The sequence below is a fragment of the Engraulis encrasicolus genome, chromosome 16 (genome assembly GCF_034702125.1).
Source record: "Engraulis encrasicolus isolate BLACKSEA-1 chromosome 16, IST_EnEncr_1.0, whole genome shotgun sequence".
Classification (NCBI taxonomy): Eukaryota; Metazoa; Chordata; class Actinopteri; order Clupeiformes; family Engraulidae; genus Engraulis; species Engraulis encrasicolus.
Genome location: NC_085872.1, coordinates 42,207,711 through 42,221,788, shown reverse-complemented (window position 1 = coordinate 42,221,788; position 14,078 = coordinate 42,207,711). Strand labels below are relative to the sequence as shown.

Below are 14,078 nucleotides of genomic sequence, written 5' to 3'. Positions count from 1 at the left end.
AAGAAGAAGAAGAAGAGGAGAGAGAGAAGAGAAGAGGAGAGAATGAGAGGAGAAGGAGAAGAGGAGAGGAGAGAGAGAAGAGAAGAGGAGAGAGGGAGAGGAGAGGTATAAGAGGAGAGAGAGAAGAGAAGAGGAGAGAGGGAGAGGAGAGGTATAAGAGGAGAGAGAGAAGAGAAGAGGAGAGAGGGAGAGGAGAGGTATAAGAGGAGAGAGAGAAGAGAAGAGGAGAGAGGGAGAGAGGAGAGGAGAGAGAGAGAAGAGAAGAGGAGAGAGAGAAGAGAAGAGGAGAGGAGAGAGAGAAAAGAAGAGAAGAGGAGAGAGGGAGAGGAGAGGTATAAGAGGAGAGAAAGAAGAGAAGAGGAGAGAGGGAGGAGGGAAGAGAAGAGGAAGAGGAGAGGAGAGAGAGGAAAGAAGGAGAAGATGAGAGGAGAGAAGAGAAGAGGAGAGAGGGAGAAGAAGAAGAGGAGAGAATGAGAGGAGAAGGAGAAGAGGAGAGGAAAGAGAGAAGAGAAGAGGAGAGAATGAGAGGAGAAGGAGAAGAGGAGAGAGAGAAGAGAAGAGGAGAGAGGGAGAGAGGGTGCTGTCTGCTGCGCCGTGCTGGCTGGAGCGGAGGGGGACAGCTGGCGCGGCAGCTTGGCCGTCTGTGAGGCTGTCTCCTAATGGAGGATCTCCAGCAGCAGCCGTTTGAAGTCCCCTCCGCAGTCTGAGCTCAGGGCCTCCTTGAGTGACACGTCGTACTTCTCCAGGTACATGTCTTTGATGGTCTCCAGATCGATCTGCCCAGTGCACAAGAAGAGCAAGCAGGCCAACAGTTGATGCTACACCGGAACAGTGGGGTATACGGTATACCAAAAAAAAAAAATCTGTGTATATGCACTTATAGACAGTATTTTTGTTTTGGTCTTTTACAACTTTATTTGACAGGAAAGTTTGAGAAGATGACAGGAAACGAATGGGGGGAGAGATGTGTGTGTGTGTGGGGGGGGGGGGGGGGGGGGGGGGGGGGGGGGGGGGGGGGGGGGGGGGGGGGGGGGGGGGGGGGGGGAGGGGGGCCGCGAGGGGGGGGGGGGGGGGGGGGGGGGGGGGGGGGGCCCGGACCGTGAATCGAACCCAGGTCGGCCACATGGCAGACGAGTTGGTTGGCCACGGCTGGGCCTATAGACAGTATTTCATAGCCGCATATACTGCATGTCTTGTCATGGAAATGGAAGAAAACAAATCCAGCTTTCTTTTCCTGTTTCTTGATATGACTGCAGATCCATTTTTCTTGTAAGCTATTTACGTATTAAACCATGTCCTCGATCGGAGTTATACATGGAATCACACACACAAAATGAGTTAGGTTGTGAAAAAACACCCTCAAGATACTGTAGCTGTGCCAGACATGGAAACACTCCATATCGCTATGGCTGTGCGTGTGTGCGTGTGTGTGTGTGTGTGTGTGCGTGTGTGCGTGCCTGTGTGTGTGTGTGTGTGTGCGTGTGTGCGTGCCTGTGTGTGTGTTTATGTGTGTTTGCCTACGTGTGTGTGTGCGTATGTGTGTGTGTGAGAGAGTGTGAGTATGTTTGTGTGTGTGTGTGTGTGTGTGTGCAGGGCCGCTGACAGCTGTGGCTAGGCCCAGGGCAAAGCCATCTGAAATGGCCCCCCCACTCAATACATACAATGTTATAGGGAACTAATTCTGGGCCCAGGACAGCTGACCTTTCTGTCCCCCCATGTCAGCTTCCCTGTGTGTGTGAGTATGTTTATGTGTGTGTGTGTGTGTGTGTGTGTGTGTGTGTGTGTGTGTGTGTGTGTGTGTGTGTGTGTGTGTGTGTGTGTGTGTGTGTGTGATCACTAGATGCCTGGTGCTAATCCAGCAGCCTGGCTGGCTGGCAACACCACCGTGCCGCGCCGCGCCGCGCCGCTGTGTGCTCCGCCTGTCTTACCTCGGAGCGGCCCACGATGATGCGGATGAGTATGTCCTCGTCTGTGCCAGCTCCCTTCATGGCTTCGTTCAGCCGCCGAGCGAAGTACAGCTGGGGGTTTTTGGCACAGCGCACTGCTCCCACATGAAGGAAACAACAACAACGACAGAAAAAAGGCGACGTCAGAAAATATATTAGAAAACAGGAACAGGCTGCACCTTCAGAGTGTCATCTTGTCTGACAGAGCTATTCATCCTAGACCGTATTGTTCAGCTACCATGCATTTGTTATTCCACAGAACAGCAGGGGATATAAAGTATGGTTTGTATGTCATGTTTGTGTACACAAAGTTATTATGGGGTAACAGTATTTTTTTTTTTAATTTAAGAACAATCCTGACACGGGATGCAGCTACGATGCATTTGTTATTCCACAGACCAGCTGGTGATATAGAGAGATGGTTTGCATGTCATGTTTGTGTACACAAAGTTATTATGGGATAACAGTGCTTTTTTAAAAACATTTTTAAAGAGCAATCTTGACACGGGGTGCAGTGGACAACGTAATGGAGCCCAGTGGGCTTTGCCTGTTTGAAAATTAATGATCTGCAAATAGGTCATCTATCAGGAGACCCGAGAGAGGCAGCAGGCGAGGCGAGATGAGGCTAGGTGAGGCGGCCTTACCCAGGGTGATGTAGCAGTCCTTTAGGGTGCCTCCAGCCTCACTCTCGATGGAGTCCAGGATGTCAGAGCCAGACAGCTGGGGAGACAGGGAGAGAAGATTGATACACCTCAGCTAAACGCTCAGCGCAGAAACTGATGATGGGTGATCTGTCTAGAGTTAGATTGTAAAACGGGGTCATTGGACTGTTTCATAAATTGTCTGTGACTGTGAGAACGTACGGTTGCATAAAACTTGAATGTGGCCTGGAGTTGAAGGTAGTTCCTGTGTGTGAGGATGTGGGTGAAGGTAGACTCGTCTGTCCCAAAACGACCTTCTCCAGCCTGAGGGGGAGGGAGAAGCACAATGTTCACGATTCATTTCAAATATGTATTTCCAGTATTATTCATTTCTAACATTATTTCTGATCTATTGCACCATCATACTCTCATTGGCAAGAACTTTACAGCAAAAGTAAATGCAATTTAACAGCATCAATCAAAATGGGTGGTTCGGTGGATGGTATACATCCTAACTTTGCAACTAAGTGGTAAAATAAATAATAGTCTCTGTTGCACATGAATGTGCATTGCTTATTGCACTTATATTATTATTATTGTTATTATTATTATTATTATTGTTATTATTATTATTATTATTATTATTGTTGTTGTTGTTATTATTGTTATTGTTATTATTATTATAAGTAGAGAATAATAATCTTACCTCAATTAATGCTGCTGCATCTTGCTCAGCTAAGCCCTCGTCCACCTCATAGTTTTCATCTCTGTTGGCCTAGTGGTGAAGAAAACCAAGAAAACCGTCTCAAAACATTAACAAGGAAGAAAAATAATCTACTGTTGCTTGTTCTTTTGTTGTTTGTTGTTCTGTCAAAGCAAAAACACTGCCAACCATAACCACACTAATTTGCTTTGGAAAACTGATTTGGAGCAATGCAGCAATGGTTATCTGACAGCCACTGACAAATCCCTTCTGCTCACTTTCAGTTCAAAGGTTTATCCAACTAACAACACAAGTTGAGTACATGTGTATAATATGACACAAACAAATATTTGGGGAGTCTGTTTTCTAGGAATAAAAAGAATCAAGCTCCAAGTTTGAAAAATTGTGAGGTTTGAAAAATAATTGCTACAGACTTGGGCTACAGACTTAATATGCGTCCTAGAGAAGTTGTGCAGCATGGCCTTGCCATCCGTACGCTACAGTCAAATGACATTTCCCTCCATGTTACATCTGGATAAGGTGTTCTGGGAGGAGTCAGTCTTTTTGCCAGACAGACAGCCAATCAGCAAAGGGGGCAGGGAAGAGGCAGTGGGGAAACATTTCAAACATCAACAGAGTTCACCACTTCCACCATTAATAATTTCTCAATGTACAACTAAATGTTGGCTATAAGGTATAATCAGATCAACTTTTCAAACATTGATGGTGTCCATCCCTCTGACCAGTAAACGCTTCTCAATTTGGCCAGTCCAGGCACTCTATATCAGTGGTTCCCAACCTTTATTGAACAAACGTCTCCCATAAGCCTCTGAACGGCCCTTTGATCTCATCTTAGCCTGCCAACCCCCCAACCCCCCCAGTATATAGACAATTGGCCCCAATGGCGACTGAGAACACACCCTCAGCTGTATCCTTCCCAATGCCCCCCAGGGCTCCCCAACATCCCCTGGGGGGTTGTAGCGCCTCCTTTGAGAAACACTACTCTATATGAAATATGAAATTAGTACAAGAGTATGGTAGGACTAGGCTAGAGATGGTGGGAACAGGACAGGTGCAGCACAACTAAGCCAAAGTGGCACAGATCATCGCCCTGTACTAACTGAACCCTTTTAGAACACCCACTCACTCTAAGAAATGTCAGGTACAGCAGCACACTGTGAGTTCACATAATGCGTGTGTGTGCCATAAAACATAAAACAGTTTTGCTAATGCGTGCTGATGGGTGCTGAGTGAGACTGTAGTGCATATATTAATTAAGCACCTCATGGGTGGGGTGAAATCTCACCTGAAGCAGGCCGATCAGCAGGTTTCTCACGTCTCCACTCGTGTCATCCTCAATATCAGCCTCCAAGTCACGCTCGTTTACTGGTTAAGGAGATTCAAAAGGCATCAGCAGGATTACTCCCAGAGTTGCAAATTGAAATCCAGATGGCATAAATGAATTAGCATCAAACTACACACATACCTTGAGCATAGGCCTCTTTCAGGTTTATTATATCCTAACATGGAAAGCAAGGGGATTCATGTGATTAAACAGACATTGACATGTAGTAGATACTACTGTACTATACATGCACAAGTTATGGTATAAAATTGCATAACTGTACAGTATTGTCAGAGCTCTTTCACAATTCTTTTTGTGTGATTTACATAATCCAAAGGCTGCAACCAGGTTGGTTAAAAGTCAATAGATGCCGAAAATCCGCTATTTCACGCCTCTCAGGACGGGCAAATACCTTCAAATCAAATTTCAAGGTTACCCTTGCCTGCCCTTCTTACAGCCTTATTATATCTTTGTAACCAAAATGAAAGTATTTTATCCACTGAGGAAACCTTTGACGGCTTCAATTCTGCCCAAAAGCTTTACTCAGGTCCACAGTGAGCCTTCTTATGCACTGAGCCATCTGTATGAGCAGTGGAGTGTAGGGCTGGGCGATATGGAAAAAAACCTATATCACGATATGGATTACTTTATATCACGATAACGATATATATCACGATATACAATTACGTATGTTTCCAGTTATTCTCTTTATTTTCTCTTTATTTTGTGACGTCGCAAAACCACATTTCTTTAAAATGAATCTTTAATCTTATTTTTACATTTACATGAACTTAGAGCGTGTATAGTGACAACATGAAATGTAATTAAATGATATTAAATTGTATAAAATTGATAAAATTTGTTTATCACGATATAAACGATAGAGGAGAAAGGGCACGATATACATTTTTATATCACGATAACGATATATATCGTCATATTGCCCATCTCTAGTGGAGTGGAGTTGATGCAGCCGCTAAGGAAAGCTTAGTCAGCAGGTGAGAGTGGTGATGCTGTAAAGCAGTGGTTCTTAACCTTTTTTTCTTAACGCACCCCCTTGCCTGTGCCCAAGACAAGCCGCGCACCCCCAACCCAAACTTCTACACATGTATACGCACTAAAAAAGGATTTAAGTAATTCATTACAATGACTCTTGTTTGAGACATTAATCAATACCTTAATGACTTTACATGGGGACCAAAACATGTTAAAATTTGGTTTTGATTTGGCCTAATTGCAATGTTCGTCATAGAATTTTAGTCACAACCTCAACATAAACAAAATTCTGTGCACCCCCTGAAATCTCTGGCGCACCCCCAGGGGGTGCCCGCACCCCAGGTTAAGAACCACTGCTGTAAAGGGGGAGCTATGGCTGTGATGTTGTTATCAGGAATTTAATTGTGATGATGGCATTGTGAGGTTGGTGACTGGCTGTGCCGGTGTAGCTGTAAAAGTGGCGGATGGCTATGATGATGTTGTGAAGTTTGTTGTGGTGTTGTTATAATGGTGGCTGTTATAGTGATGACTTGGGGACTGTGACTGTATTGTAATTTGAAGTTGATGACTGTTTGTGGTGGCGTTGTTCAGGTGGTGGCTGGTTGTGGCTGTAAGGTGTCCCTTACTGCATCATGTAGGCTAGGTGGTGACTGTGATGGTGTTGTGAAAAAGGTAGCTTTGACGATGTTGTGAGGGTGGCTGTGTGATAGAGTCATAAAGGTTGGCTACAGGATGTGATGGAGTTGCGAAGGAGGTGGTTGTTATGGTATTGTGAAAATGGGTGTTGGCGTGTTCTGGAGGTGGCTTAACCCGTTAAGACATGGCGTTATGAACTTGCTGTTACCAGAATGGCAATGACCAAGTCGTATAGTGCGTTACTAAAGGCCCTGCGTTATGTCATAGTATTGTAGTTTTATGGTAGTTAACTTTTCAATGACTACTACAGCGTGCCACTGGAGGTGTGGCGTGGTGGAGGGTGGTTGTTGTGGTGTTGTAAATATGGCTGTAGATATATATGTTCTGGAGGTGGCTTAATGCTGGAGGGTGGCTGTTGTGTTGGTGTGAACAAGAACTTGAAGTTAACTTTTTTGCACACCGTTCACTGTGGCCAGTGGTTTTCCTGAGTCACTAGCCATTTAGCCTTTCTGCTAGCCAAAATTTTGTTGTCATTTTTTTTTTCTTTAGAATATACTTGCATTTGAATACAAACAATTGCTACAACAACTGTGATTTGTCTCACTAAAGAATAACTAAGTCACCTGTTAAAGTGGCTAGAGAGACTGCAATTGTTACTAACCAACACAACCAAGTTTTACCAGCATTTGGCTGGTTTGCAGGTGCCAATGTCAAGCCCTGTTGTGAATGTAGCTGTGAAGGTGGAGGGTGTCTGTTGTGTGATGTTGTGGGGGTGGAGGGTGTCTGTTGTGAAGTTGTGGCGGTGGGTGTCTGTTGTGATGTTGTGGGGGTGGGTGTCTGTTGTGATGTTGTGGGGGTGGGTGTCTGTTGTGAAGTTGTGGGGGTGGGTGTCTGTTATGTGATGTTGTGGGCGTTGTTGCGGACAGATTTTACCTTTTTGACTGTGATTGACAGGTTTGGGTGGTGACGTGCATGATTGGGTCACGTGGTGATTAGTTTTAGTATATCACCTGGCGCTGGGGATATGGCAGAGAAGTTAGTAGGAAAGTGGGTGATTTGGGGATGGCCTACTTTTGCCGACCGTATTGATTATTGCCGCAACAATATAACACCTTGCACTTTATAGCTTCAGTTGCACAGCGCTTTGGCACTTTCCAGCACCTTTGCACAACTGGCTTGCTACTTTGTGGATTTTAACGATGGATGGAATATTGTGAACCTTTTAACCCTGAAGAAGATAAGTAAAATAAAGCCAACAAAACCGAAAGTGATGCATCCTGGAGCTTATTGCAAGTCTAGCGAGTCGAGCAACTCTCCCCAATATCAGCCGCTTGGCGTCTAAATATTTGTTTGATTAGCCGCCACTTTAGGCGTGGGTGTCTGTTGTGCCATGTTATGGGGGTGGTTGTCTGTTGTTGTGATGTTGTGGGGGAGGGTGTCTGTTGTGAAGTTGTGGCGGTCGGTGTCTGTTGTGAAGTTGTGGGGGTGGGTGTCTGTTGTGATGTTGTGGGGGAGGGTGTCTGTTGTGTCATGTTGTGGGGGTGGGTGGCTGGCTGTGGTGGTGCTGTGGGGGAGGCTGGCTGTGGTGATGTTGTGAAGGTGGAGGGTGTCTGTTGTTGTGATGTTGTGGGGGTGGATGGCTGTCTGTTGTGGTGATGTTATGGGGGTGGGTGTCTGGCTTTGATTATGCTGTGGGGGAGGCTGGCTGTGGTGTTGTGAAGGTGGAGGGTGTCTGTTGTTGTGATGTTGTGGGGGTGGATGGCTGTCTGTTGTGGTGATGTTATGGGGGTGGGTGTCTGTTGTGGTGATGTTGTGAGGGTGGGTGGCTGGCTGTGGTGATGTTGTGGGGGTGGGTGTCTGGCTGTGGTGATGCTGTGGTGATCTGTGTCTGTTGCGTGATGTGATGAAGGTGGAGGGTGTCTGTTGTTGTGATGTTGTGGGGGAGGCTGGCTGTGGTGATGTTGTGAAGGTGGAGGGTGTCTGTTGTTGTGATGTTGTGGGGGTGGATGGCTGTCTGTCTGTGCCTGGTGATGTATGGTGTAACCTGGTTGCTGCTGGTGCAGAGGATCTCCACCAGCACGCCCTCGTCAGTGCCGGCCCCCTTCATGGCTTTGCGGAGCTCCTTGGCGGCGTAGACCGGTGGCGGGTCGAGCATGGCCACGATGGCATTCTCAAAGCTGCCCGACAGCTCACCCTTAAGCACCTCCTCCAGCTCCTGCTGGGAAGCAGTCACACGACACGTGACACACGTCAAACATTCGCCAGGGTAGTGTTTCTGATAGGACAGGTTTAAATACAAGATGGCACAAAAGTGGCTGTGAACTTGGCACTGAAACTACTTCAAAATGTGTTCTACACAGGACAGTGTGTGAATGTGTGTGTGTGTGTGTGTGTGTGTGTGTGTGTGTGTGTGTGTGCGTGTGCGTGTGTGTGTGTGTGTGTGTGTGCGTGTGCGTGTGTGTGTGTGTGTGTGTGTGTGTGTGTGTGTGTGTGCAGGGCCGCTGACAGCTTTGGCTGGGCCCAGGGTAAAGCCATCTGAATACACACACAATACATACAATATTATAAGGAACTAATTCTGGGCCCGCTCTCTCCATGGGCCCGGGACAGCTGACCCTTTGTGCCCCTTTGAGTGTGTGTGTGTGTGTGTGTGTGTGTGTGTGTGTGTGTGTGTGTGTGTGTGTGTGTGTGTGTGTGTGTGTGTGTGTGTGTGTGTGTGTGTGTGTGTGTGTGTGTGTGCAGGTGTGTGCGCAGGTGTGTGTATTCTATTTGCCCCTTTCACAATAGAACGCTCATTAAACAATAACAATTTGTCATCCTTTGTCTATATTTCACATTATACAAAGTTATGCAGTGACACATTTCTATTTCCCTGTTATATACAGACACGCCTCTTATAAAAAGATAACTTCATAATTAATAACTTCTTCATATTTTTCTTTTATCAGTGTAGATAGGCTTGATGACCCTGAGTCACTCCTGTTGGTGTCAGTCAGACCTCAGACTGCATGCATAGCTTCTGCTGTTAAGCCCTCAATCTGTTCTCAGACACGCCATGAGTTTTGCAATCTCAGTCCTCCTGTGCAACACACCACAGTACTAAATGCATGAATACCCTCACAAATCCAGACCAGGGGAGCATTAACAACACACTTACGTCGTCAAATTTTTCGAAATAGGCTTGCTTAATTTCCATCCTCTGGGCGGCGGAGCGGTTGGCTAGAATAGAAATGATTACCTCTTCATCCGTCCCTGTAAAATGGACCAGGAAGTTGGTGAAGGGACAAGAAGAGTTATTGTGTGGGCGAAATGTGAATGCATTTCAAATGTTTTAAGATAGGCCTATTGCATTTCTCAAGTACTTTTATTCCAGTTATTGTAGGCTATACCCCATTGGAAAAGGCTAATTGGCAGGGGTACGTGCTTCTTGCATGTAACATGTTTTTCTTATTAACGAATTCTAACATCAATGTTCAGTTAATATATAGCCTACTCCACAACAGCAAACTGTGGTATACTGACTTACCCAAGCCCTTGCATGCTTGGCGTAGAGTTTTGATGTCAGACGTCACATCGAAGTCTGCATAAGGAACAATAGTAGGCTGGAACAAAAAATACCCCAAAACAAATATTTACACAATATTTAATTACATGTCATCATAACGTTTCCGTGTAAACGGCAGACATACTCCATCCTTCTAATCCCGGACTAGCGTGTTTCTCTTGCGGCAACACAGTAGTCATTGAAACTGGGTGCAGTCATCATGTTTGCTGAGTCATACGACGCCCCTGTCCTGGCTGAATAGCGCCAGTCCGTCTTTACGCCTCGCCCACCTCACTGTCTGAACTGTATCAGTTTATTGATTACAGCTGGGAATACATGTAAATCTACATTCCGGGAACTGTGGGTGGATCCAAAAGCATCATGCGCCTCAAATGTTCTAGACATATTAATGCTTGGACATAACAAAACTCAGTCAGAAGGCCAACCTTATTGGAGAACAATATATTTATGACTTAATTAGTTTCACAAAATACGCGGGATGCTTTGAGGAAGTGCAGCATAAAGCACGTTAATGAACGCTGTGTTTAAAGTAACCAGCACATGGTTTACTGCACCAAGCAGAACATTTAGAAGCGGAATGTCTTTCTCTCAAATTAGCCGACTCCAATTAAAACCTGAAACAACTTCATTTGCTATTGAATCGGCCTATAGGCTAGTAAATAGAACACCAGCTCTAGTTGCAACAGATTATTAGGCCTATACGACAGACATTTTTCAAATACACTTGACAACTCACCTGAACGTTTCCCATGTTGTTAAAGTCTTATCAGGAAGTCCCCGTTCCGTGTGATGTCTGCCTCCCAGTCTGCTGCTAGATGCTGCCAGGCCTGTAGGGTCCGGACGGGTCCTCCTGTAGCCTACTCCACCACCGCATCACTGACGTCACCATGCCAGCTAATTAGAGGAGGAGACGGACTTGCAGGAAACACCCTGATGTAGTAAGTCGTGGGATGGGTGTCGGTCCAGCATTGAAACTCATAAATTGCCACGCCTCCTACACCAAACACTGTATTTCATAATTTCAGTATGATTGCCCCGTTGGGAATTTTGTTTTGTATTGGCTAACCATACAACATCCATAATCTAAGGTCTACAAATGTAGCCTATATTGATTGTCAATAATATAATAATCAAAAAATGCAGACCTATATAAATACCTTTTCTTTGTTTATAGAGGAAAAGTGTTGGTAAGTTTGTAAACAGGTTGTAAGTTTGTAAGTTGGTAAGCAGCATGCAACGATAATTTGGGGGACGTGCTTGAGGTGGGGGGTTGGGGGCATGTGAAATGTCCTTACTGGGCTATTATATTATATTATATTATATTATATTATATTATATTATATTATATTATATTATATTATTATTATTATTATATTATTATTATATTAGGCCTGTATATATATATATATATAATAATAATAATAATAATAAATTTTATTTTTTGAGCGCCTTTCAAGATACCCAAGGACACTTTACAATCAAAACAAATACATAACAGTAGGGAAAGTAAAACAAAGCTTCAGTTAATTAACAATAGGAAAGTAATTAAAATGCAAAAATAAAATAGAAATAAAAGTACAATAAAGATAAATGTTTTCAAGTAAGAAAAAGAAGTAGAATGCATTTATATAATATTATACTATATTATATTATGGAAAGTAGACATTGCGAAAAAAACAAAGTTTCACAAGGTACTTTTTGCCCAGTAAGGTAAAGGGGCAGGTGCTTTAGCAGTAGGCCTATACCTCATCCCACGCCTTTGTTTGTAAGCCAGGTGGATAGTGGGAGGAACCTCGGTGCGGAGAGGGGGATGGTTTGCAGGCTAAAGGTGCAGCTTCTTTTGCATATAGACAAATGCTTGTATGTCTTCCTGCAAACAGACAGAGAGCAAACATGTGGCTTCCATTTACAGGAAAGCCCTGTACTGACATCAGTTTATAGGCCTATGTTCATTCTATCAGAGAAGGCAGAGGGTCTTGGGAAATATTCCTTATACATAAACTGAAATGTTTTTTCCCCCTGAGAGCATGTGGCTTTTTAGTTTATTTATTAACAGAAAGTATTATGGACAGGTAGAATGCCCTAAAGTGGGACGATGCCTAATGTGGGACACCTTAAGGTTTAAAGGTTGTAGCTTTGCCCCAAGTTGGTAAATGTTTACAAAACTATAACCAAATAAAAGCCCTATCATCCTGTTATCATAATATCATGATTTAGTAAATGTATAGTAATTCTCCGGCGAGGGGTTACAATCAAGAAGAAGGACCCTGGGTGAAGTCCATCAAAATGGCAAATTACATAGCATTTGGGCAAATTTGTCTTTAGGGTATAAATCAATTCCAATCAAAGCAACATTGCCAATTTTTTGATAAATATGTTGGATAGGTATATGTTCATCAGAAAATAATGTGTGGTATATACAAAATAATGTTATATTTTATTTTTAAACCATATTATTAGTGTCCCACTTTAGGATAGGTCCGTCCTAAAGTGGGACACAAGATTTTCCTAATGTGGGACAGTTGTAAAAGTAGTAATTTAATAAGTCAAACAATTACTATGAAGTCAAACACCATGTCCACATAAGAAAATAGATATTTAAATCTATATCAAAGGTGTATTTCAGTCTTTCTGCCCTAATCTACTGGAGCACAACTATCAACACAACATTTGGGTCCAAAAGCCGGAAGTTCTCTCCTCAAATAGAGCTGCCATGTTGAAGTGACCAATTGTGTGCAATGGGTTCAAACAGTCTCAGTCATATTTACCAATAAAAGAAAGTAAAAATGATTCATAAAACATGCTCTAAATGTGTAGCTGATATGTCTTAAAGAGTGGCAGATAACATTTTGAATTAATATTTTACACAAACATGTTTTAGAGACCTTTTAATATTCACTGTCCCACATTAGGAACCCGATTGTCCCACTTTAGGGATAACCATGGTTTTTGACCAACTTACATTGCTATCTAAATTATTGGAATTAGAAACACTTAACATGTTTTTAAAGGTTTTATTTGATTAGAGCATAACTAGAGGATGAAAAGGGTGTAATTTGTTTATATTGAAATGTTGTCATTACATTTTAATAAACCACCAAAGTCGAAGTGACAAAAATTGTCCCACATTAGGGCATTCTACCCCATTCCATAACACAACGTGCAACTATTTTGATTTTAATTGCACAAAGATAGCAGCTCTCAGTCCTATGTTTATTCTCATATATTACTGTTAGTAAAGAATATCATCAATATGTGCGATGACTTTCAAAATCAAGATAATGAACTCAACAATTGTGTGATGTGGCTTTGGAGCTTCAGGCCAGACAATCAGCCATTGTCATCTGGCCCCAAACAACACAGCGGTTGGCGGCCCACGTGTCCACTGTGTTCTGTCCGCTGACCAGGCACTGACCGGCAGACGCAGTCCAAATGGAATGCCTTTATATTCTCTGCAGTACAATTATTCACTTCATTTTACATGATGAGACTGGGTGTGAGTGTAACTGTATGTGTGCGACAGAGAAATCATTAAGTCAGATTTGTTGTTTATTCCCTTTGCGAGACATTTAAACTGTTTGTGTTTTTTTCTTTTTTTTTTAGCTCTGTAATGAATGCATATTATACCCATTAGGAGTGGAGCTGGCTTCAAATACAATTATAGCCAAGCTGCAATGCCATTGAATCACATGATGGCATGCCTATTATGATGAACTTATTCAGCATGCTTGATGGATGTTGTGAATTCTCCAAAGGGTTTCTCTCCTATCATAACAGCATTTTGTTCTCATGTGCCTCATTATCTTCCTGCAGATCAGACAGTGCCTTTGCATGGGGCTGATTCATCTGTACTGCAGGTGTGTGCTGAATCCTTCCACCGGCTGCGATCCTACTGAGCTATTTTGCACACCATACATGCAAACTATGTATATGCATGTCGTTACAACAACGTCCTCAGGGAGGCAATGTTGTCCAGACGTCGCCCAACGCAAACCCTGTCCTTAAATATGAGAAGGTCGTTCGTTTCAGGGCTGTGCCTATCGGAGAATTATTCATGCTCTACTGCACATCCTCTTATCCCAGGATAGTTAAGCTAGCATTTCAGTCGGTCAAAAACATGACTGTCTGAGAGTTGATGAATAAGGTTAAATGTGTGAATAGCAAGAATCAGAATCATCTTGTTGCCAGGTTTTTGCTGTGCATGCCATATGGAATGGAATGCTGAGTGGGATGAAGACCTGCTGTT

The 14,078-nt window shown here is 43.6% G+C and overlaps 1 protein-coding gene across 2 annotated transcripts; it reads right to left on the bottom strand.

The window, feature by feature from the left end:
- Nucleotides 1-529: 529 nt before the first annotated feature.
- anxa13l (annexin A13, like) lies at nucleotides 530-10,676 on the bottom strand. Of its 2 annotated transcripts, none has more exons than XM_063220488.1 (11): nucleotides 10,569-10,676; nucleotides 9,794-9,869; nucleotides 9,425-9,519; nucleotides 8,312-8,485; nucleotides 4,777-4,810; nucleotides 4,597-4,676; nucleotides 3,294-3,362; nucleotides 2,810-2,911; nucleotides 2,591-2,666; nucleotides 1,929-2,041; nucleotides 530-776 (listed from the first exon to the last, which is right to left on the bottom strand). In XM_063220488.1, the coding sequence occupies exons 1-11, from the start codon at nucleotides 10,581-10,583 to the stop codon at nucleotides 657-659; spliced, it is 954 nt and encodes a 317-aa protein (XP_063076558.1). In that variant the 5' UTR covers nucleotides 10,584-10,676; the 3' UTR covers nucleotides 530-656. The 2 variants fall into 2 exon arrangements, with proteins under 2 accessions (XP_063076558.1, XP_063076559.1); XM_063220489.1 differs by having other exon boundaries at nucleotides 8,312-8,482.
- Between the last annotated feature and the right edge of the window lie 3,402 nt (nucleotides 10,677-14,078).

What these genes read in the sequence shown, in the direction of transcription:
- anxa13l (XM_063220488.1), bottom strand. An exon ending in TGCTGATCGGCCTGCTTCAG is followed by an intron (nt 3,363 to 4,596) that starts GTGAGATTTCAC and finishes CTTCACCACTAG; the next exon opens with GCCAACAGAGATGAAAACTA. An exon ending in ATGCAGCAGCATTAATTGAG is followed by an intron (nt 2,912 to 3,293) that starts GTAAGATTATTA and finishes CCTCCCCCTCAG; the next exon opens with GCTGGAGAAGGTCGTTTTGG.